This window comes from Felis catus, chromosome C1 (genome assembly GCF_018350175.1).
Source record: "Felis catus isolate Fca126 chromosome C1, F.catus_Fca126_mat1.0, whole genome shotgun sequence".
NCBI lineage: Eukaryota > Metazoa > Chordata > Mammalia > Carnivora > Felidae > Felis > Felis catus.
The window spans coordinates 106,395,553-106,422,772 of record NC_058375.1 but is presented as its reverse complement, the minus strand read 5'-3'; the positions used below and the strand labels follow the sequence as shown (position 1 = coordinate 106,422,772).

The following is a 27,220-nucleotide window of genomic DNA, read 5'->3' as shown; positions in this document are numbered from 1 at the left end:
GTCCAGCAATAGACCCAGAGGTATATGATAATCAATTTTTTATCCAAGTGCAAAGACAATTAAATGAGGAGAGCTTTTCAACAAAGGGTACCGAAATAATGGGAAATTAGTGTCATAGATACCAATCGCTCACCAAAAAAATGTAGAATGGGGGAGGGGTCTCTCAACTTAGCGCCAAGCTCAAAGCCAAGTTTATTTATCTCTGATAAATCTTTCCCCATAATGGTCCCTCGAGTTCTACCTTTACTATGTGAGTAGTGACAGAAGTGTTGGTGGGAAAACACTATGTAATGAGCATGTGCTGGCTGTTAAGCAATTTTAATAACTATTGTGCCAGTAACTTTTAGAGTCTTAAGACTTCAGGATGTACGAGGACTGTCATATATTGGTAAATGTTTAATAAAAGGGAGAGAAGAGGCCCTCATGTGCAGTGAGTGAATTCTCCCAGGCAATGGATTTCAAGCCGCCAGGTGATGTGACTGAAAGTGGATGTTAAGAGATTTGTGCCTACTATTCCCCCCACACAAATAGGATAGAGGTGAACAACCCCAAGAGCAGATAGTAGTAAAATAATTAGGAAGTTACAGTTTTCAGTACCGAACACCTTCGTTTAAAAAATAACTTTAGTGAAGTGCCTGGGTGGCTCAGTTGGTTGAGCATCTGACTTCAGCTCAGTTTATGATCTCGCAGTTCCTGAGTTTGAGTCCTGAATCAGGCTCTGTGCCTGACAGCTTAGAGCCCGTAGCCTGCTTTGGATTCTGGGTCTCCCTCTCTCTTGGCCCCTCCCCTGCCTGCACTCTGTGTCTCTCCCTCTCAAAAATAAATATACATTAAAAAAAAATTTTTTTTAATTATTTAATTGTAAGGCGACATAACTTAAGTTTTGATAATGGCAGTATTTAAGGACCGTCTAGCCAAACTCTGAATTTTTAAGTCTGGTCCCATGAGCCAGCGCCAGCACACCACTGGCCCGGGGCAGTTTCCTAAGGAAAGTACAAGGTAACTCCAGGTAACTTCTAACTTCGTGACTCCCAATGAAAGAGAAAGTTCTTCGGTGCACTTTTTTCAGTACGCGCAACAAACAGATGACGAAACAGAGGCCAGGTGCAACTGAAGAGTCCATACATGGTGTCAGGTGGGAAAGGGTTTGAGCTCAGGTCTGTTCCCAAAGCTAGCGACGAACACATCCTACGAGTTCCTCCATTTGAAAACAGCCTGGCTTCAACTTTTAGTTCTGCCCCGGGATTTAAGGGGGCGCGGAACGAGGGGCAGCGGAAGAGGCAGAAAAGGAGCATTTTAAACGTATAAATGCCCTTTTAGCAGCCGGAAGGCTCTCTACAAATCAGTACCAACCCGATCCCAGGTACGTGTCTGTGGCCTACGAGCCCTTATTCCTACAACTTCTCGTGTGCGCTCCTACCTGCCAAGAGTCTTAAATCTTCTTAAGAGGAGGAGGCTGCTTGGGAACAAGATTGCGCAAAGTGCCAAAGCGCGAATCCGGAGGGCGCGGAAGCTGCAGCGGAATGGGCGGCAACCGCGGTGGAGGAGGGGCGGGGTGGGGCGGGGCCGCCCGTTCTCCCCAACTCCCGGGCCTAGCGCGGGAGGCCGGCCTAGCTCCTCTGCGCCCCAGCGCTCTGGCGGGCGGGGAAGTGATTAAGGCTGGCTGCCCCCGTAGGGGCGCAGAGTCTAACGAGATCAAAGGCCGCTGCCCCGCCCGCCTCAAGGCGCGCGCCGGGGTCACGTGCCCCTTCGGTGAATGGGGAGGAGCTGGCGTGCAGGGGGCTCAGCACTAATCCGGACCGGAGCCTTGGTCGCTGTCGGAGCCATGCTGCGGAGCTGCGTCTCACGACTGCGCACGCTTGCGGTTCTGCGCGGCCAGCCCGGAGTCGCGCCTCTGCCGGCGAAGGACCCGTGGTCGCCGCGGGTGAATCCCGGAGCCGGGCGGCGGGAGCAGGAGGCCAAGCCAGGCTGCGTCAGGGGTGACCCGGTGAGGACGACTGCGCCGGACTGTTGATCAGCCCGCTGACCGTAGAGTAAACGCTAACGTCAGCCCCAGAAGCGTCGGTTTTATTTTTAGCAGGGGTCGCTTACTTAAAGTCCTGAGGTTCAAAGACGGAGAGGGACAGGGAGGGGACTCCGGTATGAAGCAGCGTGCTGTATGCTGGATTCTGGTCATTAGGTCGGGAAATCCGCTGCTACTGATGACCAATAAAGAAGAGGTCAGGGTTCGGGCAAAGTCACAGCAGGCGCCTGGTGGAGCTGGAGTCTGACTTAGCACTCCAGCTCTTGACCGTCACATTGTAGGGTCGCAAGAAGAGCAGTGTCTCTCCCTAGAGGTTCATCCTAATCGTCTCTGCTTGACGGAAAATTGTATCCTCAAACCAGTTTGTCACTTTTGGTGAGGTTGTTGTAAGATTAAAATGAGGTAATATTGCTTGTTCTGGTGTTCCTATGTTTTGCTTCACTGACATAGTCAATTAATATTAATTAAGCCCCAACAATATGCAAGGCATTAGTCTCTGATGATGTCTTTATGACAAGTAAAACTCTCTCAGTTGAGTTTTGGGAGAAAAAGATGAGATTGTAAAATTAAAAAAAAAAATGTACTGGCACAACTGGGTGGCTCAGTAGGTTGAGCCTCTGTTCAGCTCAGGTCATGATCTAACGGTTTGTGAGTTCAAGCCCCAAGTGGGGCTCACTGCTGTCATCGGGGAGCCCGCTTGGGGTCCTCTGTCTCCCTCTCTCTCTGCCCCGCCGCTGCTCGCAGCTCTCTTTGTGAGCTCTCTCCCAAAAATAAATAAAACATTTTTAAAAAATGTACTGTATGCTAAAATGAAGTACTAAAGGAACATAGAGGAGGGAACAGCTCTGTATTGAGCTCTTTCTTGTACCTTTTAAAGAATAACGTGGGCGAAGGTGCCTGGGTGGCTCAGTGGTTGAGTGTGGGACTCTTGATTTTTGCTCAGGTAATGATCCCAGGGTGTGGTATCAAGCTCTGCATAGGGCTCCATGCTGCGCATGAAGCCTGCTTAGGATTCTCTGTCTCTCCCTCTGCCTGTCTCCCCTGTTCATGTGCACTCTCTCACTCTCTCTCAAATTAACAAACAAAAAAAGGAATAGTGTGCAGATTGGTTATTAACCCAATACCATCTTTCACTTGGGAAAAGATAATGTCCAGTGCCCCTCTCACAACAACAAAGATAAATTCCTTTCTTTAATTAGTCAGTGCCTTGTAATCTGTGTTGAGAATATTTAATAGTAGTATTTATAGGCTTTGTGAGTCTTTTCTTTCTGTTCAGTAACTGAGTCTTAAAAGGAGACATATTAAAAAGAAGTCATAACTTGGGGCACAAGGCTGGCTCAACCAGTAGAGCATGCAACTCTTGATCTTGGGTGGTGAACTCTAGCTCTATGTTCGGTGTAGAGATTACTTTAAAAAAAAAAAGTCATAACTTCAGGTAACAAGCCCCACCTGAAAAATATATTACCAAAGATCAAGTAAGACTTTTCCTCTTCCAAGGGCTACAAAAGGTAATGTTTGTCCCTAACATTTATCCCTCATGTATACAGTCTGTGCTGAAAATTTACAAGTGACTTTACATCAGGTATCTCTTAGTTTTCACCCCCTTGAACTGAAGCTTTCATTGTTTTTATTTCTCACATCACACTGTTCATCTGAGGACCTAAACTCAACATGCCTGTAACTAAAATTAATAGATCCACTTCTACACTTCCCCCTCCTAACACACACACAAACACTAACAAAAACCTCCTTTCTTCTTCTCACCCTAATCTGCAAAGCAGATTGCATCATCCAAGGCTCTCCTACTTCTCTTTCCCCATGATCAGTCTCTTTCCACGTTCCTTGTTCCCAGTATCTTTTAAATCTTTTTTTTTTTTTTTTTTTCATTTCTCTCCACCTAGTTCAACTTCTAATCATATCTCACCTGGATCTTGGTGTCAGTCTTTTAACTGCTTTCCGGGCCATTCTTCTCACCTTGGAATTCATCCTTTACAACAGAGAGAGGTTTTTGAAACCTAAATTCATGTTACTGCTTTGCTTAAAACTTTGTAAGGCTCTCCATAGTGGAAAAAAGTGTTTTATCATTCAAATGCCACCTTCATGATTTTTTAAAGACTACCTTTCTTTTCTTTTTCTTATTTATTTTTTATTTTACATCCAAATTAGCATGTAGTGCAACAATGATTTCAGGAGTAGGTTCCTTAGTGCCCTTACCCATTTAGCCCATCCCCCCTCCCACAACCCCTCCAGTGCCCCTCAGTTCTCCATATTTATGAGTCTCTTATGTTTTGTCCCCCTCCCTGTTTTTATATTATTTTTGTTTCCCTTCCCTCATGTTCATCTGTTTTGTCTCTTAAAGTCCTCATACGAGTGAAGTCATATGATTTTTGTCTTTCTCTGATTTATTTCACCTAGCATAATATCCTCCAGTTCCATCCACGTAGTTGCAAATGGCAAGATTTCATTCTTTTTGATTGCCAGGTAATACTCCATTGTACATGTATACCACATCTTCTTTATGCATTCATCTATCGATGGACATTTGGGCTCTTTGCATGCTTTGGCTATTGTTGATAGTGCTGCTATAAACATGGGTGTGCATGTGTCCCTTCAAAACAGCACACCTGTATCCTATGGGTAAATGCCTAGTAGTGCAATTGCTGGGTCGTAGGGTAGTTCTATTTTTAGTTTTTTGAGGAACCTCCATACTGTTTTTCAGAATGGCTGCACCAGCTTGCATTCCCATAAAGACTACCTTTCTTTAATGAGCTTTATCCTGAGGAATAACTTATGAAGTCACAAGTGTGATGTGTTATTTATGTCCTTTGATAATATGCATTTAAAAACACATAAGTCGTTGTCCTTGTGCCACCTAAAATCATCTTTCATTTTGGCCTTTGGAAACATTAACCTAGCAGGTGAAATCTAAGCCCTGTGTTAAGGCCAAAGAGCCTCTGTGATGTGTTTCATCTTCCACCTTGCAGTCCACATCTGGCTGCTATTCTCTTTGCACCTTGCATCCATGAAGACTGAAATCCTGGCAGTGCCCCCAAGGTGTCACACGGTTGTGTCATCTCTCTACACCTTTGCTTGGTGCAACATTCCCCTTCTCTCCTTAGTGAACTTTGTATCCTTTAGAAATCACTCCATCAGTCCTCATCTTTTTGAAGTTTTCCCTGAGTGTCCCTCCTATGTCTCTATGTACCTCTGTTAGGGTATTTTTCACATCCGAGGCTGCAAGCACTTGAGGGCAGAGCCTAAGTCTTCTCTCTTTGTCTTAACCAGTTGCTGGCATAGAGCCAAGTGTATAGCAGATTTTAAAAAGTCACTGCATTTAGTTGAATCCCACACTTTCAAAGTTGAAATCAGGTAGGAGAGCCCACAGCCAACGGAGTCATTCTTGAGTTATCTCTATCACCCTGGTCCTTAAAAGGATGCTGGGACTGATCCATCCTACAGTTGTCTGTTTAAGATGAGACCTAGGGATGGGCCAAATCCTACACATTCTATTCTACCTTTCAACTGATATATGTTGGTCAGTACATATTTTATCTGTGATTACTTGTATCTGTTAGTTATTTCCAGAATTCATGTGCTTTAATTTTTTTTTTTTGAGAGACAGAGAGAGAGAGAGAGAGAGAGAGAGAGTGTGTGTGTGTGTGTGTGTGTGTGTGTGTGTGTGTGTGTGTGCCCTTGCAAGCAGGGGAGGGACAGAAAAAGGAGAAAGAGAATCTCAAGCAGGCCCTGTCCTGTCAGCACAGAGCCCAACATGGGGCAAGAACTAATGAACCTTGAGATCATGTCCTGAGCCAAAATCAAGAGTTGGTTGCTTAACCAACCAACTGAGCCACCCAGATGCCCCCAGAATTCATGTACTTTAAAAGCCATGTGATTGATGGGGCGCCTGGGTGGCGCAGTCGGTTAAGCGTCCGACTTCAGCCAGGTCACGATCTCGCGGTCCGTGAGTTCGAGCCCCGCGTCGGGCTCTGGGCTGATGGCTCAGAGCCTGGAGCCTGCTTCCGATTCTGTGTCTCCCTCTCTCTCTGCCCCTCCCCCGTTCATTCTCTGTCTCTGTCTCCAAAATAAATAAACGTTAAAAAAAAAAAAAAATTAAAAAAAAAAAAAAAGCCATGTGATTGAGACTGGATTCTAAGGAAATAATCCAAAATAGAGAAAAAGCTATTTTCATAATGTTCTAATGAACATTTTCATTTAAAGCAGCAAAAAATTGGAAACAGTTTTATTTTTGTTTGTTTTTAAATGTTTTTAATGTTTGTTTATTTTTGAGAAAGAGAGAGTGTGAGCAGGGAAGGGTCAGAGAGAGACACACACACAGAATCTGAAGCAGGCTCCAAGCTGTCAGCACAGAGTCCAACGAGATCATGACCTGAGCCGAACCAAAGTCAGATGCTTAACCAAGTGACCCACCCAGGTGCCCCTGGTAACACTTTAAATGGCTAAGTTAATTAGTTTAAAGGACTATTTTCTGCTGTTGAAAATGGTGATAGTTGAGATTAAGGACATGAGAAAGTGGGCACTAAATACTTTTAAGTGGTGAGGCAGAAAAAAAAATATCTTACTGAAATTACAAGTTTATTAAGAAAGATTACATTTAACAAAAGTTGGTAGAGAGACATCAAAATTTTAACATTGTTTTTCTTAAGATAGATAATAGGTAATGGGTGGATTTTTTAAAATTGTTTTTTCTTTCCCAAATTTTCTGAGCTGGGTTCTAAAGATGAGTGAATTCAAAGCCATAAGGAAAAAATAAAGGTACAAATCTTGGGCCAGGGAGTGGAGCAGTCTGATCCTGCTCACATTTCCTCTGTGAAGTTGATGCTTTTTCTGTTCAGCCAAGACGTTTTTAATTCTGTAGAGTTTTTGAGACAGGCCACCTATAGTGTCCCCATCCGGCCAGGATGAGAGCCAGCGAGGTGTCATCAGAAGTCTGGTCGGCTGCTTCTCCTGTCATTAGCACAGCCTTGCTGTTTTGGTTTCAGGGTGTTGTCCTAGTGTTGTAGATCCATTCAATCTGAATTGACATAGGTGGCTGGAAGTCTAATGCCACAGAGCTGATAGCTTCTGTGATCTTAAATGTTCCAAGATTTCTGCCAAAGTCAAAAGAACCAATTTTCCTTTCTGGTGCCTTTGCTTTGTCCTGCTCCTCTTAGTTAAGTCACACTTTGTCCCCTTCCAGGGCCTCTGCACTATTCCACTTGCTTCCTGGGCACAGGAGTGTTAGTGTTTCTCAGTGCTGCAGAGAAATAGCATGGGTGGAAGCTGTGGTTACTATGAACCCAAGCACCTGTCCCCCCAACCTCCTCCTCCTCTTTATATCTCTTTCTTGGTAATTGTTTCTGTCACTCCCTGTGTTGCACAATTCAGAAACCGGGGGTGGGTGCTTGTGTTTTTCCTCTTCCCTTTCTCCTTATCAAAATGACCACCAAGTTCTGCTTCATGCATTCATAATTTTTCACTTGGGTTACCTCTAAAATCCTCCATGCAGGGTCCTCAGATCCAGTCTTGGTCCTTCCCACTATCTTTCATATGATGACCAGATCACATCTTGTCATTTTGGAGTACTGCAGATACAGATCAGTTCAAGCCAACTAGCTTAGTGTGGAAGTTTCTCACAGCCAAGCCTGTTTCTGTTGTAGACTCTAAGGCTAAAGTTCTCTCTTGTCTAGCAAGTGAGCGGACACAGGATTAAAATGCGAGAGATGGCTAATGTCCGGGAAAAGACAAGAGCCCCAAATAAGGGTCCTTGCCCCATTTTTATTAGGATCAGAAGGCTTACAAACATGGTGATGGACATGCACAAAGAAACAATGAAACTGAACATTAACTGGAGGACGTGAGGGAAAGGGGGTCTTGAAGGTATTCGGGGTTAGGGGTTTGGGTTAATACAAAACAAAATCCTGACGCCAGGCAGAAGGTTGTTTACAGTGGACATGAGGCACCACCTCTGTTTATCTTAGCTTGCCGGAGTCCAGCTCCAGCAGGTCCAGGGATTCCCAAAGGATGAACGGCATCGGCGAAAAAGTGAAAATAAAACTAAAATAAAAAAACAAAAATAATGGACACAAACAACAGCAGTGTGTTGAACTGGCTGATTTATTGTGGCAAACATAGCATTATATTTGCTAGTGATTTCCTTGTAGCATACGTCATCTATGTTTTTCTAACATTACCTAATTCTAAAAATGTTCCTATGTCTAATCAACCTTTAAGAAATAACATGGTTATTTTCTCATAATGTTCCCTCCTGCCCTTTGCTTATTGATTAATTTCTTACATTATTTTCATTATGTATCTACATTTATCTATAATCTGTAAAGCATTTGCTTTGCTGTTTTCACGAAAGGTCATCTATCTCTCAACACCTCAAGTGGAAGAGTTACAGGGACATGACCTCTTAGTTGTTTCCCTGAACCTTTTGTGGTTTGAGGAACAAAAGTGTTTGCCTTGGTCCAAGGTGCCAGGAGGGGGCCAAAAGGACCTTAGGAACCCACGCCTTATACATTCTCAGAGGGAGAGTGTACCTAGGAACTAATGAACCATTCTGTACTTTAACCGACTAGGTTCGATCATCATCTGAAATGCCTCCTGGGGGCCAAGTGGGCCTAGGGGTTAGAGTAACTTGTGCCCGTAGATACACTCCTTAGTTGCTGGAGTGGGGCTTTTAAATTCATATGTCCCTATGCTGGCAAATGTATGAAGCTATTCTTCCTTTAGGTGGAGGAGTCTTCACAAGGAGTAGCAAGGGCTAAATGTGGGGCCGCACAATTTCCTTGAGGAACCTATTTTTCTTTTCTAATAGTTCTTTTCCCAGGGGGCCTGTTGAGGGCAATTCCCCCACAGACAATACCCCAGGTACTTTTATTAAGGCCAAATTACCTAAAAGTGGGAGTACAAGAAGCTTCACTGTCTGTGGGCTGCCTTACAGTCCCAATCCATCCACAACAAGGGCCTTGCCATCAGGCTAGGATAGCTGGGCTTCCAGCATTAGCTAGCCTAGGGGATGAGACAGGTAGGACAAGTGACCTCAGAGTTAACAAGGCACCTTTCTTTTGTTAATCATCTCCGCTCTGGGCAGCTTCACCTACAGCATAGCGGTCTATAGCCCAATTTACCTGTTTACCTAGCTTGGTCCTTTCCTCCTGTGAAAGCAGCTTTCTGCTATAGTACTAAATTGGGGGACATTTTTGCCCTGAATGCCTAGTCTTGCTTACCTCATATACCTTTGTATTGGGGGCCTAGTCTGGGTGCCTTTGCACTCCCCTGTCTCTCTTGGGGTCCTAGTCTTATTTACCCAAGCATCCTTTGGCTTTGTACTTCTTTAATGCATTGGTTATATGCATTGTTAATGCATTGGTATAAGTCCAGGGAATTTCTAAGCTTATTCCCCACACATTTCTGTAGCCATGCTCCTCCCCTTGCACTGAAACAAAGCCAGGCTTCTTTTAGGCCTTAGTTTCATCATCTGTAAAATGGGGATATTAATTAGTACCTACTTCATATGGTTGTCCTAAGGCCCCTCAAAACTATGTCATGCCTCCTGGATTTTGCATACAGTTTTCCGTTGCCTACAATACCCTTTCTAGTTTGCTAATTTCTGTTTGTCTAATCAAGATTCAAGTCCCTGAACCATTCCCAACCCCCCACCCTCCCCCACCCCCCGCCCATCTGAGATAAACGCTTTTCCTGTGCTCTGGCTCCCTGCATACCCTACTGATGACACTTTTTACGTGGAGGATGTGTGTCCTTCATCACTTTATCTCCAGTTCCTGGCTCACTTGTGCTTAAGGTTTTTTTAAAAAAGGAATCCACAGACCTGGGAATAATGCTGCTCTGCTAGTAGGTAGTTGGGTGATATTGAGCACATCATTCACCCTCAGTCACCTCCTCTCAAGGAGGTTGGACCAGGTGATACTTGAAATATTTCACTCTAAAATGACAGTTTTCTGGGAAGAGGAGAAGCAGCAAGTTATAGTCTCGGAAAATACAATATGTTATGAAATAGAGTGCACCTCCCATTGTTCTTCATTTTCTCCTCTCTCTTTTTTAGAGGTCATTTTCTTCTGAGGTCATTCATATGGACCTTTCTCTCCCCAACCCCAGTTGGAACGAGGACATGAGACTTCTCTTTGACCAGTTCATGAAAAAAAGTGAAGACGGCTCTTGGAAACATTTGCCTTCATATAAAAGTAAATTTACTCAAAGGACTGAAGACATCAAAATCTATTTTCCTGGTAGGAACAGCCACTCTCTCATAAAGAATATTTAAGTGTCAGTATAAAACAGAACAGAAGGCACTGATTACTGATGTGAAAATGTTGGGGTTCAGGAGTGAACAGTCAAGAAAGAATTCTTAAGGCATCTTTGGTGCAAAAAGGGTGGTTTTATTTTATTTTATTTTATTTTTAATTTTTTTAAAAAAGTTTATTTATTTTTGAGAGAGAGCACAAGCTGGGGAGGGGCAGAGAGACAGAGGGAGATACAGAATCCAAAGCAGGCTCCAGTGAGATCATGACCTGAGCCAAAGTTGGACACTTAACTCATTGAGCCACACAGGTGCCCCCAAAAAGGGTGGTTTTATTAAAGCACAGGGCCGGACCCATGGGCAGAAAGAGCTTCATTAAGGTTTCGAGGAATGGCTGATAGTATACTTTCAAGTTAGGAAGGGGTTAGGGATAGCAGTAAATCTCTAAGGAATTTGGAAGCAAGGTTTCCAAGACCTTGAGGGGCTAGCTGCTGTTAGGAGAAGGTCATTTACTACTGTCTAATAAAAACTCTGTCATGAGACCCTTCAGATGTATATCAGGGGGTCGTATGCTTGGAGGATGATTGCTAACATATATCTTGGGGGACAGGGGGGAAGCGGAGAGAAAGGAAATTTCCTAAGGAACTTTTACAGGACCCTGGAGGTCAGACTAATGTCAAGCTAAGGTTGCCTGTTGCCTCTAACGAAGTATTAATTAACATCAAGGCAGCTAAGCTTCTTGAGGAAGGTCACTCTGCCTGTCTCAAGTACTTGTCAATGGGCTATAACTTTTTTTATGACCTGCTAACTTTTAAGAGTCAACCTAAAACCCAAAATGGCTTTATGTTGGTCAACTTCTCTTCTGAACCTTCAGGTACATGCCTGTGGGCAGTAAAGGTCAGATGTCATTATCTTGGGGTCAATCACAGATGGGGGGGGGGGGGTTCTGGCTGCCTCAGGGCAGTCCTTATTGCTTGAGGGGATAGTTTTGGTTCCCATCATGGGATACTTTGCCCAGAGGGCTTTTTGCCTGAGTTCAAAGATAAGCTGGAAAGAAGAACTTAATCAATTAGGAAGGTTGAGGTGGTTGAAAGTCCTTCAGCAGTCTCATTTTCCTGGTTTGCAGTTTGACTATCTCTGGTGATGTTATCAGGTATGAACCCTCTGAGCAGCCAAATTGCAACAGGCAAAGCACTATCCACAGGTGAGCCATTGTGATTTCTGTGAAGTTTTTATCAAAGCAGTTCAGCTTCAGTTTGCAGGGCTTCAGGAAAAGTAGTTTTGTTCTTAGTGATTCCAAGTCAGAAGTGTGGGAGAAAATTAGAAACATTAGTTTGGAGGGTCGGAATTGGATATTTGAGGAAACTAGAAGAATTTAGAATCCAAGTAAATTTGCAGATGGATAACAGACCCGCAAAGACAGTTAATAGCACTGGGACCTGATATCCGCAAAAGTGTGGTATGGAAATATACTTTTTCTCTTTACAATCACCCATTTGGTTTTTGTTTGTTTGTTTGTTTGTTTGTTTTAAAGTTTATTTATTTTTGAAAGAGACAGTGCAAGTTGGGGAGGGGCAGAGAGAGAGGGAGACACAGAATCCGAAGCAGGCTCCAAGCTGAGCTGTCAGCACAGAGCCCGACGGGGGGTGGGGGCAGAACCCATGAACCACGAGACCATGACCTGAGCTGAAGTCGGACACTTAATGCCCCTACAGTCACTCATTTGTATCAGAAATAATCACAGTAAGACTAGTTTGATTGCAAAATGAATCTAGTTTCATTAAATATGACCTGATTATTTACACAGGTGCTGTAAGAATTGTGATTGGCCACATAGGTTTTTTTGGAGTGTTTACTTTTAATAAGGAATCCCAGATTGGACTTTTAAAAGCCACTCACTGTCTTTGCCTATAATACATATGAATTTGAGTGGATTCTTCTTCTTTCAGGGTCCCCCAAATATTCTTCAGTTCCTCAGGCTGCCAGGAAGCGACCATCTTTACCCACCTGTAATGCTAGGAACCCAGCAAGCAAAATACCAGGCAGTTTTCTGAAGGAGGTTTTATTGACTCCATAAAGTCAGCCTTAATCCTTGAAACTGTTTGGTCTTATCTGTGTCTATTATAAGGAACAGATTATCTCCAAATAAATAGATTACTATGAAAATAAGAACACTCAATAAGAGTTTCCAATTCTGGTGGGATCAGATAGGAGAAAGATAAATATTTCAGTTCTATATATCTTCATCAACTCATTCAGTCCCATGTAATTAATTCTTGTTTTGCTTGATCTTGACAGCTTTATGAATTGAATTTTCCACTAGAGTTCTGGAAATTCTTACCCAGTTCAGTGGTGTGATCTTAAAGTTATCAGAAACCTGTACTTGTCAGAGTCTTTTTCTTGAATCTCTTAGAAGACAAAGCACTTTTACAAAATCATCAGAATAAAACAACTGTCTGTAAATGACGAAAAGACTAAAAAATAGCCATGGTTAAAGATCTAATGAGAGTTCTTTCTAATGCAAATGACAAGGAAATGTGGTTATTTCTGTGACATAGATTTTAAGATAACTAGAATTATGACTGATAACATTATGCCAGGACATACCAGATTATTAGAAATTTCATACACTTGAAATAATTCAACATCTCTTCTTTAGAAGGTGTTCTGGGGACCTGCTGGGAAATCCCAGAGTTCGTCTGAGTTCAAAGACTTGATTTAAACTTTGGTTTGGTTTGGTCAAATATCAAAAGTTTTAGAGTATCTTATCAAATAGATCAATGTGGAACAATACTTATTCATTTAGCCAGAGTGATTAAAAGTTGTCAAAGGCAAACCAGAAAAGTACATAGTTGTAAAAACAAAACAAAAACTTAGATCTTTTAATAGAGAAGAAGACTCCATATCTTAAGTGATCAAAGACCTGAAAAAGACAACACAAAACACAGGAAATTATTTTGGTAAGATAAGAAATTTTTACTTTCTGGGCAGATTACTTAAAAGGTAAAGAAAAACTTTTCACAATGTCTTATCAAGAGTGGAATGGGGCACCTGAGTGGCTCAGTCAGTTGAGCATCTGGCTTCGGCTCAGGACATGAACTTACTGCTTGGCTCATGGGTTTGGGCCGGAGTCAGGCTCTGTGCTGACAGCTCAGAGCCTGGAGCCTGCTTCAGATTCTGTCTCCCCCTGTCTCTGACCCTCCCCCGCTCATGCTCTGTCTCTCTCTCTCTCAAAAATAAATAAACCTTCAAAAAAAATTTAAAAACGTCCTTTTAACAGATGGAAGATTGTTAAATTTTAATTTTGTGCTGATATTCTATTAAAACTTATATTAGGGGCGCCCGGGTAGCTCAGTCGGTTAAGCATCTGCCTTCAGCTCAGGTCATGACCTCACGGTTCAGTTCGTGAGTTCAAGCCTCACATCAGGCTCTCTGCTACCCATTGCTGTCCATGCAGAGCCCACTTCAGACCCTCCCCTCCCTGACCCCTCCCCTGCTCCTCTCCCACCTGTGCACACACGCTCTCTGTCTCTCTCTCTCTCAAAAATAAGTAAGCAGGTAAGTAAGTAAAACTTATTTAAAAAAACTTTTATAAAAATTCATTCAGTGTTAGCCACCTTGATCACACAAGGTAAGATTCTCCCTCTCTCCTCTCCAACTTTATCTACTTAGTTTGCCCTTTATTCTCCTCTTATCATTCTGAAAGAACTAGTTATTCTGCTTGCGGACAAAATTATTCTTTTGTTTCCTTAACAAAAACCCATCTCCATACGTCATAACCTTTTCTTACCAAAAATACATCCTACTTTCTTTGCATACAGTTATTTCCCTTATTATTTCTAGTATTTTTAAGGACATTAAAATTTAAAAAAAAATTTTTTTTAATGTTTATTTATTTTGAGAGAGACAGAGACAGAGTGTGAGAGGGGGAAGGGCAGAGAGAGAAGGAAACAGAATCCAAAGCAGGCTCCAGGCTCTGAGCTGTCAGCACAGAGCCCAACATGGGGCTTGAATTCACGAACCATGAGATCATGACCTGAGCCAAAGTCAGACACTTAACTGACTGAGTCACCGTAGGCGCCCCTATGTTAGAATTCTCAACCTATTAAAACCTTAATTTCTAGTGAAAATGAAAAAGTAAGCAATTGTGAACTGTGTGATGCCATCATGGTGTAGATTGGCAAATTTATGAATACATTTTATGATTTCTATAAGCATATGCTTCCTCATAGTGCAGTTTTTCAGTGTGGCACAGGACATGTTTACTAACAGACTCCAATATGTTTGGCTAACTCTGTAATAAGAGGCCACAAGTAGGTAAACTTGGACTTATTAGCAATTAATGTTTTGGTATTTTTTCTTTTTCTTTGTTTTCATGAACGTTTATTCATTTTTTAGAGCATTAGCGGAGGAACGGCAGAGAGAGGGAGACAGAGGATCTGAAGCAGCCTCTGTCCTGACAGCTGAGATCCGGATGCCACTCCTCTGCTGTCATCATTGTTGTCCCATGTTGTAAGCGGCCAGTGCCTCAGATTTGAACATGAATGTGATGCACCTGAGAGTCTTGTTAAAATGCAGACTGCTTCAGTATTTCAGGAGTAGAGTCTAAGAGTCTGCATTTCTAACAAACTTATTTCACCACCTTTATTTTTCTCATTTTTTATGAGATAACCTCAAGGTTTAGTAATCTAGATCAGGAATTTTGAATGCCTGTGTAAAAAATTAGAAGGTTTTGGTGCTTATCTGGAAGTTCCAGAATGTCAGAACTGGAAGGATCTCAGAGATCATTGAGGTTTATCTCCTCACTGTATGGTTAAAGTGTGGAGGAAGGAACAAGTTCAAGGCCAAAACTAAATTCTCCCATCTCCTATGATACTAGTCCTCACTTGTAACTCTTTCTCCCTTAATTTTCTCAGAAATCCCTAGAGTGCATATAGTGTGCGCATATGCAGTGTATGCCTCTTATTGAGTGTACAGAGTCTAGAAGACCAGGCACCTTGCCCGCCCCTGGGATGTTCATGGCCTAAATAAAAGCCATTCTCCCCACTTCTCCTAAATCTTCACATCTCTTATCTTTTTCCAAGTTGGTAAATGTAAATTCAGTAACAATGAAAGAAACTTAGTGTTATGTGTGGCAAATCATGATGAACCAAGAAAGAAAGCTAAGAGTTGGGGGAATTAAATCTTAACATAGATGTGTAAGGATAAACGCACCCTACCTTTAGAACAGCTTTCAGGGGCACCTGGGTGGCTCAGTCTGTTAAGTGTCTGGCTCTTGATTTCAGCTCAGGTCATGATCTCACAGTTCGTGGGTTCAAGCCCCGTGTCAGAGCCTGCTTGGGATTCTCTCTGCCCCTCCCCTGCTCGTTTTCTCAAAGTCTGATTACAACTCACAAATTTGATTTCATGAACTTTAAAGGTTCTAACCCTGAATTTTGGGGCTTAGAGTCCTAGTCACACAGAATATTGGGCTGAACTGGATCTGAGTTTGATTCAGTATGGTAACTTTCCTTTACTGAAGCTGAACTCCCATCTGCAAGGAAAACCTCCCTACTGTTACACTATTCATTTTCTTTAAATCCCATTTAAGCCATACTTATTCTAGGAAGACTTTTTGTCTATATCTTATTTACTGTTTCATTTAGTATACCCTCAGCATTTATATACTGTTTTTCCTGATTGCCATGTGTAAGTGTTTGGTTTTGATTTCATTTATGTTTACTGTGTCCCCAGTTAGACTGTTAATTCCACATGGGCAAAGATCCTATATTCTGTTTCTTTCTTTTTTTTTTTTTTTAATTTTTTTTTTTAACGTTTATTTATTTTTGAGACAGAGAGAGACAGAGCATGAACAGGGGAGGGGCAGAGAGAGAGGGAGACACAGAATCTGAAACAGGCTCCAGGCTCTTAGCTGTCAGCACAGAGCCCGATGTGGGGCTCGAACTCACGGACCGCGAGATCATGACCTGAGCCGAAGTCCGACGCTTAACCGACCGAGCCACCCAGGCGCCCCCTATATTCTGTTTCTATGGGACACTCCCATTCCCTTATAATTTTGTACCCGGTTGACATTGTAGTCAGTCCTCCATTAACCTGTGGTTCTTGGAAGGTACAGGTGCTTAGCTCTGCCATGGCATCTTCCTTATACCTGTTTCTCATATGCTCATCCACTTCATTTCCTTACAGACGCAAAGCTAATGAAAGAAAAACTGTCACAGGCCCAGCTCTTTCCCAGAAGCCTTGAGGAAGGCCTGGGCTTTGAATATGCAATGTTCCATAATTGTGTTGAAGACAGGATAGTTTGCATATTTCAAGGAGGTCCCTACCTGCAAGGAGCACCTGGGTAAGAATGACAGATAACATCTCATAGATCAGTAGAAGTCTTGATCTGAAAGATTATTAACTTATAGTATCCACATATATCCATAGACTACACTAAAGACATTACAGTGGCAATGTAGATACATATTTATTGACATGGAAAGGTGTTTATAATTATTAAATCACAAACTCATGGGACAGAACAATAGAGTATAATTTGAGAGTATCGTTAACATGTTTACAGCAGTTTGTCACTAGATGGTGGGATTATAGGCCTTCAGTTTTTTATTTTTCTTTGTTTCTGTTTATCTACTTTTCTTACATTGTTAAACAGTGATGTGTGCAGTTAAATAAAAACATAAATTTCTTACATTATAATTTAGCTTTCTGCTTGATTGTGCTCTGATTACCATTAAGTTCTGGTGTATTACCAATACTATGCTATTATGTTATGACCAAAAATGCTGGGGACATGGATATTATTTGACATTCAGTTCATTAAACATGGACGAAGTGGACCTTTCATAAGTAAATTATATGGAGATGTTCTTGGATAATTTCTCCTGAGAGGCTCTGTTTTTAGACCTTTTGAGAACTTTCTCTTTCTCTGTTGTAACTAGATTCCTTCACGGAGGTGCCATTGCAACCATGATTGATGCTACTCTTGGTGCGTGTGCTATAGTAGCCGTAGGAGTTGCCATGACTGCCAGCCTCAACATCAGTTTTAAAAGGTAAATTCCTGAGTATTCTCTGCTTTTTAGATGTCATGGGTCAGGCTCCCCAGTGGCAGACCCTGAGATAAAGATTTGTGTGCAATGATAAAAGTGGTCCCAGGGGAGACTAGCACAGGAGTGGGAGGAACAGAACAAACAGGGTAAAGGAAGAAGCCAACCAGGCTGAGCTGTCGTCAAAGTCCTGCAAAGGGCAGCTTCAGCCTGATCATCCAAGGGGCTCTGGAGTGAACTGTGTGCCTCTGAATTGTTCCTACCTCGAGGGAACTCTGTCACACATCAGTCCTACGATGAGGGCTGTCCTGGGGACCAAAATTCCAAGCACTTCGGGCTTTCTGTGTTTGAGCAAAGCAGTTTCTAGGCAAAAATAACCAAACAACAAAAACAAAGGTGAGAAAAGGATTGAAGGGGATCTGAGTGGAGCACCAGGATCCACTGCCTAACAGAACATCCAAGCTGTGTAACTTCACACAGAAATAAAAGAGCAGGTAACAGGATGAGTTTGGTATCCATCAGAAATAAAGCCCAGCATGGTCTTCCTTAATTCTTTGTTCCTACAGCGACACACCTACAGTTAACAAAACAGTGTGGAAACTTGCAAAGGAAGAGCGAAAGAGCAACAAGGCAAAACAGAGTTTAAGAACAATTCAGTAGATGAGGTCTCCAAATGAGGTTTTATGGGTTATTGCTTTGCACAGTGGGGGGCATTTAAGATACAGAACATCTCCGTTTTCTACCCCAGAGAGTTGTCTGGTTTGTGTCGCCATCATCAGGAAGCCATGCCTTGTAGACTATGGGTTTACTTAATGTAAGTAATCCTTAGTGAGGCATTCTACAGAAAAGGGCACTTCCTCCTAGGTGCTTTTTTCACTTAATTTCTGGGGCAGCAAAAGTTTTTCTGTAAATATTTTGTTTTGCAGTCCGTACTGTCTCTAACATAACTTCTCAACTGTGCCATTGCAAAACAAAAACAGCCATAGACAATACATAAATTCATAAATGAATATAGCTGTGTTCCAGTAAAACTATTTACAGGGGCGCCTGGGTGGCTCAGTCGGTTAGGCGTCCGATTCTTGATCTCAGTTCAGGTCATGATCTCATAGTTTGTAAGATCGAGCCCTGCATCAGTCTCTGTGCTGACAGCAGGAGCCTACTTGGGATTCTCTCTGTCTCTCTGTCTCTCTCTCTCTCTCTCTCTCTCTCTCAATAAGCATGCTCTCTCAAAATAAATAAACATCTAAAAAAATAAAATGTGTGCGATTTCTCTCTCGCTCTCTCCCTCTAAAACATTTTTTTAAAAATTAAAAAAAAAAAACCCTTTATTTACAAAAACAGGCAGCTGGCTAGTGGGGCTATAGTTTGCCAGTTTCCTGGAGGCCCAGTTGAAAAAACTAGACGATGTCATTTATCGCCTTTTCCCTGGAGGGTTTCTGTCTGCTCCCCACCTTACACATACACATACACAGGCCTGCATGTGCACACACATACACAGATGTGAAAGAATCGGAGGCCAGCTGCTTTAATTTCTCCCTCCTCAGCTGCCATAATAGTAACTTCAAAATAAAAATGACTTAAGGTAGAAATGTATCACATAAAGGAGTCCAGAGGAAGGCTTTCTGGGCTGGTATGGCAATCTCCCTGGTTCCCAGAGACGCAGTCTCCTTCCAGCTCACCTTTTCACATTACAGAGTGGCACCAAGAGTCATCACATGTCCTGACAGCAGGATTGAGGGAGGGCAGAAGAGCCATCTCCTTTTTTAGGAGACTCCCTGGACGTTCCACACAACACTTCCATTTAAAGTCAGTAGTGGGGCGCCTGGGTGGCTCAGTGGGTTGAATGTCCATGCTGACAGCTCAGAGCCTGCTTGGGATTCTTTTTCCCTCTCTGCCCCTTCCTCCCCTGCTTGCTCACTCTCTCTCTCTCTCTCTCTCTCTCTCTCTCTCTCAAAATAAATAAATAAAATTTGGGGGGGCACCTGGGTGGCTCAGTCGGTTAAGTGTCCAACTTTGGCTGAGGTCATGATCTTGCGGCTCTTTGAGTTTGAGCCCCACATTGGGCTCTCTGCTGTCATCATGGAGACCACTTTGGATCCTGTCTCCCTCTCTCTCTCTCTGCCCTTCCCCCGCTCACACATACACACTATCTCTCAAAAATAAATAAACATTAAAAAAACAATAATAAAATAATCAGGGGGACCTGGGTGGCTCAGTTGGTTAAGTGTCTGACTCTTGATCTCAGCTCAGTCATGATCTCACGATTTGTGAGTTCGAGCTCCACGTCGGGCTCTGCTGACAGCACGGAGTCTGCTTGGGATTCTCTCTCTCTCCCTCTCTTCTCCTCTCCCACCCTCGAAAGAAAGAAAGAGAGAGAGAGAGAGAGAGAGAGAGAGAGAGAGAGAAAGAAAGAAAGAAAGAAAGAAAGAAAGAAAGAAAGAAAGAAAGAAAGAAAGAAAGAAAAAGAAAGAAAGAAAGAGAAAGAAAGAAAGAAAGAAAGAAAGAAAGAAAGAAAGAAAGAGAAAAAGGAAGAAAGGAAGAAAGAAAGAAAAATCAAATTGTACTAAATACTTCAGTAAATAAAATAACAAGCCCAATATTGGGGTTTTCCCTTAATGTGGGTTTTTTGCCATGAACACAATTATCTCAGTGATCATAAAACTTATTATTTCACCTATACTTATTAAAAAATTTTTCATTGTGAGCTTAATTTCTTTAGGATGTCAACATTTCTATTTCCCTCAGGTTAATATACTTATTAAGCTCATTAGGCGTCCAGTAATGGTGTCAGACCCTGGCAGAACCATTTCAGTTAACTGAACTTGTAGGTTCTGGGCAGTCATCCTGGACATTCTTGGTGGGTCAGGATTTTTCCTTTGAAGGCATTCGGTGTACATGCCTGAGTTCATGAAGCCAAGCCCCTGTTGGCATCAAGATTTCCTTACCATGTCAGAGGACTTTGCAGACCTACACTTTTTCTTGTAACCTACTACTTCTCCTTTTTGGTATCCAAGTCCATTGTATCTTCATTGTATTTTTTTCTGCTTTGGTTTATGGCTTACCTACAATTAAGTGCATCTCATTTAATTGGCAGGCTCCATCTCCCAGGAGACAAGGACATGAGTTTTCTTCCAGCTGGGCAAGACATTTGCCTTCCTTCTAGCTGGTTATTTTCTGTCATCAGTCCTTTCTGTTAAGGGTACAATTCCTGCATTTTCTTGAATTGTTTGGCTTCCTGACAGTTCTCTGACTGTAGGGGAAAGGGTTAGTGAGGGTTCTTATGGAGATTGTCTCAAATGGCATTTGTCCCTGAATGTAAATCTACCGAACGTATATAGATGTTTTCACATGTCAGCTCACCTGCATGTCACACACTTTGAGGGAGCATAAAACGTAGTAGCTCTGATGGGCATGATGAGGGCTGTCCAAGTCTTCGCCTGCCCTCAGTTCATGCAGATTCGTAAGTACCTTCAACTAAGGCACTTGTTGAATGTAGGAATCCTTTATAGATCTTCCCGTACAACTCAGAAAAACCACCAGATTGTTTATGCCGTGAGTGTGTAAACATAATTCTTTGAATGCAGCCTCTCCAAACCTGACCTATATACACCCCTTACTCTTGTGTCTGCAATGTCCTTTCATAGAGTAAAATACATGTGAGACAGACATATACCGTGTAAAAGAAACACTTACTTGTCAGCACTGTTCTCTGTATGCTTAAAAAGTTAAACTTATCCTCTCATAACCATCCTTATTTTTGAATTATAGCTATAGTTTTATAATTCTTTTGTTCACTTTTCCCTCTTTTGAGAATCGTTAGGGACTCCTGGCTTTCCATAACATAGTTAGTTATAATTATCACCCTCTTTTCTGTGCTTAAATTGCATTTGGCCTGTTAGGAGTCTCTTTAGACGGACTCCCGTCCTTTCATTTCTATCCAGATATATTTTTAAGTACTTTTGTCTCCAGAGAGACCATATAATGTACTGGTTAAGAGGACAGACTTTGGAGCAGGTTCAAATGCCCATTTTGCCACTTACTAGCTGTGTGACCTTGGACAGGTGACTTAGAGGTTGGTAATATACTATATAGGGTCATTATGAGCCATAAACTAATTCATGTAAAGCACCTAGGACAGTATCTGGTGACATAACAAATAGTAAATGTTGGCTGCTTCTTATTTTTAACATTGTTACTATCATTACTTTTGCAACAACAAGGCATGTCTGTGTCAAGACATGGAATAGCTGCTCTACAAAGATTCCTGATTTCTTTTTAATGGAGAATAGTGCTAAAGACTAGGAAAATATTAGATGTGTTCTCATGGTGGGCAGGATAACCTTGCTGCTGGGCCATTTCTGTGTCACAGCTGGAAAGTATTTAATATTTAATAAAGGATAGGAGTTCATAGTGGTATTTTAGATTGAACAGGTTTTGTGCCTTACATTTTTAAAATACTTTTTTGAGGGGTACCTGGGTGGCTCAGTCAGTTAAGCATCGACTTTGGCTCAGGTCATGATCTCGTGGTTTGTGGGTTCGAGCCCCACGTCGGGCTCTGTGCTGACAAATCAGCCTGGAGCCTGCTTAGGATTCTGTGTCTCCCTCTCTTTCTGCTGCTCTCCAGCTCATGCTCTGTTTCTCTCTCTCTCTTTCTCCCTCTCTCTCTCTTTCTCCCTCTCTCTTTCTCCCTCTCTCTCAAAAATAAAACATTTTTAAAAAATAAAATTTAAAAATAAAATTAGGGGCGCCTGGGTGGCTCAGTCGGTTGAGCATCTGACTTCGGCTCAGGTCACGATCTCACGGTTCGTGAGTTCGAGCCCCGCGTCGGGCTCTGGGCTGATGGCTCAGAGCCTGGAGCCTGCTTCTGATTCTGTGTCTCCCTCTCTCTCTGCCCCTCTCCCATTCATGCTCTGTCTCTCTCTGTCTCAAAAATAAACATAAAAAAAAATTTTTTTTAAAAGATAAAAATAAAATTTAAAAAATACATTTTTGAGTAGTGTGATGTATATTCATATTGTTGTGAAACAAATCTTAAGAACTTTTCCGTCTTACAAAACTGAGACTCTATACCCATTAAATAGTAACTCCCTATTTTCCCATCCCCACACCCCCTGGCAACCACCATTCTACTTTCTGTTTCTATAAATTTGACTAGTTACTTCATGTAAGTAGAATCATACAGTATTTCTCTTCTTATGACTGGCTTGTTTCACTTAGCAAAATGTCCTCAGGGTTCGTCCATGATGTAGCATGTGACAGATTTTTTTTCTTTCTTAAGGCTAAATATTCCATTGTATGTATATGCCACATTTTGTTTATCCATTCATCCACTAGTGGATATTTGGTTTTTTTCCACCACTTGGCTATTGCAAATGATGAACATGGTTCATCACAGTAGCTGTGGCTGCTCTATTAACAGCTCAGAGGTGGAACACGTCTATCACCACAGAAAGTTCTCTTGTACAGCGCTGGCTTAGTACATTAAGCTGTTACCGGCAATTTTTTATTGGATGTCTTTCTAGTGATAGTCACTCTAAAGGGAATTGGGTGAAAATGTTTTATTATGACAGAAAATGAGAGAAGCTGATGGGACCATCCCATGGTCCCATTTTCACTTCTTTAAAGGATTTCAGCTCCCTTCAGACTTTGCTCTGGGTCTTCAGAAGTGACAGCCTGAATCCCTGGTGGCCTCTCTGAACCTAACCTCGAGAACAGCTTAGGCCCAGGTGCCCAGTTGCCACCTGAAGTCAGTGACACTCAGGAGGGAGGGGCTGTGGACAGCCCCTGGGGTCATCCCAGGTAAAGGGGTGTTTTATCTGACGTGATTGGTCGCACATGATACCAGTTATTACAGACTGCCACCCTTCACAAGCACTTGGTCATCTCAGTGTTATATAAATCTGATAAAAACTAATTTTGTCTCCCTTTTTTCTTCTGCAGGCCTATCCCCCTTGGTTCTGTTGTTGTGATAAATAGTCAAGTTGATAAAGTTGAAGGAAGGAAATTGTTTCTTTCTTGTAATATCCGAAGTGTGGATGAGAAGACCGTGTACTCAGAGGCAACAAGTAAGAAGCTATCATTATCTCTTTTTTGGGTTTGGTTTGGACTATTTTGGGTTTTGTGTTTGAGGTTTTGGAGGCTGTTTTTTATTTTTGCTTTGCTTTGGTTTTATAATCCACAAATGCTCAGAAATTCTCAAGTCCCTGTCATGCAAAACATAAGTTAAAGGTATTCTTATACACTACTGGTAGAAAGCTACTTATCAAAATGTATCCAGATTACAAAGTCATGTACTCTCTCACCCATTTCCAGGACTTTATGCCACTAAAGTGTGCAAAATTACAATGTAGAAGTTGCTGTGCTGTCACAGTAATTACATTACTCGTGTAAAGTTATTTGGAGTAGCAAGATTGGCCAAACAGATATCCATCAATATGAGACTGGTTAAACAACCATATTGAGTATGCCATAAAAAATTCTGTGGAATATCGTGATGCCATAAATAAGAATAAGGAGATTCCTTAATTATGGAGCTATCTCAACATGTTGAATGAAAACCACAAATGTAGGACAGTGAATGTTGTATGTTATCATTAGTATGAAAAATGTAGAGAGACCCTTTCATTCTCTTCCCCTTTTCTTCCTCTTTCCCTTTTGCCCTTTCCTTTCTTCCTTCCTGAATAATTTACCTCAAAACCGATTAGGTAGAGTAGGCATGGTAGGCTTGGGATTGACCTGGAGGCCGCAGTGACCCATGGCTGTGATGGCCCAAGTACCATGTCAGAGCCTGAGTGGAGTGAGGAGGGTGTCTACATAGGCAAGTGTCTGGTGGAGGATGTCAGAGCCCAAGTAGGGTAAGGCACAGCTCCACATGGGGTGTCAGAGCCCACGGGGGACAGTGGCATCTATATAGGCTGGCAGCTGAGATGGGAGCTAGGTTCCTCACTGTCAGAGAAGGCATTTCCAGATATGGAAGGAGAGAAAACTAGAATGAGCTCTGTGGGTTGGAATTGGAAATCTTGGACATGAATGTTTTCCCAGTCTTTTGCTCTTAGATATAATATGAATAACTTCATATATCATCATTTTACCCACATTTTGACAAGTTAGTCTCCAGTGGTTCCGGAGGAGACCATTCTTTGTACTAGTCTCACAGTTTTTCTGTCAGCTTGCCATTTCAAAATAAAAAGTAATACATGGCAGTGAGGGGAAAAGATCTGTATACACCTGTGCTGCATAAATCTTCAGGAATGCCACACAGGCAGTGGTTCCCTCTGGGAAGGAGGCCAAGTAGGTTGGAGGGAGAGACCACCTTAGGCCCTTGTACCTTGTGACGTGCTTATGTCAGTGGATTACCAGCACAGGAGCTAGGTTTTGTGGTACCTAAAGCTTGCACAATTTAAGAAATTTAAGCAAAAGGATGTAAAATTGGGTACAATCCTGAGTTTTTATTTCAAATGGGGAAGGAAACCCCAACATGCTGCTGCTATCTGGGAAATGCACGTCCCTTCCCTCTGAGATCTCTACAGGCAGTTTACCAGAAGAGCTTCCAGATTGTGTCCTTGAGCACTCGCAGCCCCTGCTCTCACAGGGCCTTCGCAAGGAAAGAGCCGTTGAAGCCTTACATCTGTAGCTTCGGATTTAGACAAGTTCATGTAGATATCCATTAATTTTTCCTTGCTTCTATTCTGTTTTATCTTATTGGACCTCAAATGCCCAGGTTTGGGTTCATCAGAATTTTTGAGTTAGGACACACAGGCTCATTGGTACGTGAAACACTCATCTTTCATTTATTCATTCACTAATGTGTTTATTTTTTAATTTAATAATAAACACCCTGAAGCCTACCACCAACTAAGAACCAGAATCTTAATATTATATCCCTACCTAATTTCTTTCCCATCTCATCCTCCTGCTTTCCCCCCCGAGGTTTAGTAAAGTATAATTAACATACAATATTATATTTGTCCACACCTTATTATTTTTTTGTTAAGTTTTATCAACATTATATGTGTATACCTCAGGAATATACAGTTTAGTTGTTTGTTTTGAACTTTGTGAAAAAGAGATCATACTATTTGTACATTTCTGGGAGTTGATTTTCTTTTCATTTAGTTTCATGTTGCTGAAGTTCACCCTGTTGTTGGCCTGTAGTTTCCTCATTTTTCCTGCTGTATGATATTCCATTGTGTGACTAAACCACAGTGGATTTGTTTCCTCTCATCACTTTGGGCCCCAGATTTCTATGAATGGGCTGCTGTGAACATTCTGTGGTGCACACAGGCAAGAGGTTGGCAGATAGTTAGGAGTAGAGTAGGGGAGTGTTCAGCTCCACGGGGAACACCAGCTTGTTTTCTAAAGCTATACCAAATTATACTCCCACCAGCAATACATGAGATCCCTATCTTCTCTTGCAATTGGTAAAGTTAGACTTCTGGATTTTGCCAATCAAATGGTTATAAAATGTTATCTCTGTGTGATCTTTTTATTTTTCTGATCACCTATGAAGATGAGCATTTCTTCATATATTTGTTGACCATATTTGTTCCCATTCTGTGAAATTCCTGTTTGTTCAGGTTTTTTGTTTTTTTTCCTTTTTTCGTTTGTTTTTTAACTGATTTATAGGAGTTTTTTCTATATTTTGTATTAAACTAATGTTTCCATTGGATATGTAAGCTGCACATTTCACTTTCCAGTATGTAAGTTGTCTTTTATTTGCTTTAATGTATCTTTTTCTATGAACAGAAGGTTTTCTTCATGGTAATATAGTTGCATCTATTAAGTTTTCTTCCTTATGGTTAATGCTTTTTGTGTCTTCTATTCCTCCACACCTACCCCACCCCCCAAGTATCAGCTGTTTGCAGAAATGACGGATAAAAGAAGCAGGAGGAAGATCCTGAACACTTGGAATCCACAGTCAATTTAAAAACTCCATTCCAGGCTGTGGTTTAGGTGTCCTATCTCCCTAAACCTTTCAATATCAAAGGTTCCAAATAGCTTAGTTGTAATTTCACTTCCTTCCACTTTCCTGACTATCTCTAATGGAAGTGGTAATGAACTGTGAAATGACAAAGTGAGAGAGGACTGGGAGAGGAAGAGAGGCACTGTGGTATTGTGATAGTCAAAAGTTGACTCTTAATATGGCTAAGAAATGAGAGTAGGCCCAGAGACGGAAGGTACAAATATGAATCTAAATCCCTTTCCTTGTGTATACATTTCTACTCGGAGAAGTCCCATCCAATGGCAGTCACCTTCTGTTATTTTGTTTGTTTAGGTTTATTTGTAAAGCTGGATCCTAAAACAAGGTTGACATAAACGAGCTTCTGGTACATTCTACACCAGTCTGTGTTAGGGTCTCCTTCCCCCAGAAGAAGCTGTTGTGCCACTCCTGCTCTACTTACCTGCCATTGAGTCCCCCAGAGGGTGAAGCCTGCTAACACACCTTCCTGAACAGATCTTCAGAATACAACTCCAGGGACTCTGGTGCCATCTTCTAAACTCTTCAACACAGAAGTACTCCTTGTGAGAGTGGCAGCAATTATTTGTGTCTCCTTAGGATAAGTGTCTGGTTCACGTGACTTTGAATGGGTTCCTTAAGGCTGCACAAGCATGCTTTGTGCACAAGCACAAGCACATGCACAAGCATGTCTGCCCCGTTGCTGCCTGTAGAGAAAACTCATACTGAAACTCTTACCACAAACTTCGATATGCCAGAAAACCAAAGGAAGTAATGAGGTATGTGTGCATGTGTGTGTGTGTTATAAATTACAAAGCTAGCTTTATTGTATCCAAACAAATCTTTTTGGCTACACTAGGAAGTGCAGCTAGTTCCTATGGAATGAATAACTCAACTCTGGATCCTAGAGAATAAACAGCTGTACGATTTTT

The 27,220-nt window shown here is 41.9% G+C and overlaps 1 protein-coding gene across 1 annotated transcript; it reads left to right on the top strand.

Moving 5' to 3' along the window:
- Positions 1 to 1,582: 1,582 nt before the first annotated feature.
- THEM4 (thioesterase superfamily member 4) lies at positions 1,583 to 27,220 on the top strand. Its single transcript, XM_011285154.4, has 6 exons — positions 1,583 to 1,987; positions 10,092 to 10,275; positions 16,473 to 16,629; positions 17,228 to 17,338; positions 23,273 to 23,397; positions 26,607 to 27,220. The coding sequence occupies exons 1-6, from the start codon at positions 1,757 to 1,759 to the stop codon at positions 26,645 to 26,647; spliced, it is 849 nt and encodes a 282-aa protein (XP_011283456.3). The 5' UTR covers positions 1,583 to 1,756; the 3' UTR covers positions 26,648 to 27,220.

Excerpts from the sequence above, each read along its gene's own strand:
- THEM4 (XM_011285154.4), top strand. The coding sequence starts at position 1,757 with ATGGGGAGGAGCTGGCGTGCAGGGGGCTCAGCACTAATCCGGACCGGA. Across the intron at positions 16,630-17,227 it reads TACCTGCAAGGAGCACCTGG|ATTCCTTCACGGAGGTGCCA; the intron begins GTAAGAATGACA and ends TGTTGTAACTAG. Across the intron at positions 17,339-23,272 it reads CTCAACATCAGTTTTAAAAG|GCCTATCCCCCTTGGTTCTG; the intron begins GTAAATTCCTGA and ends TTTCTTCTGCAG.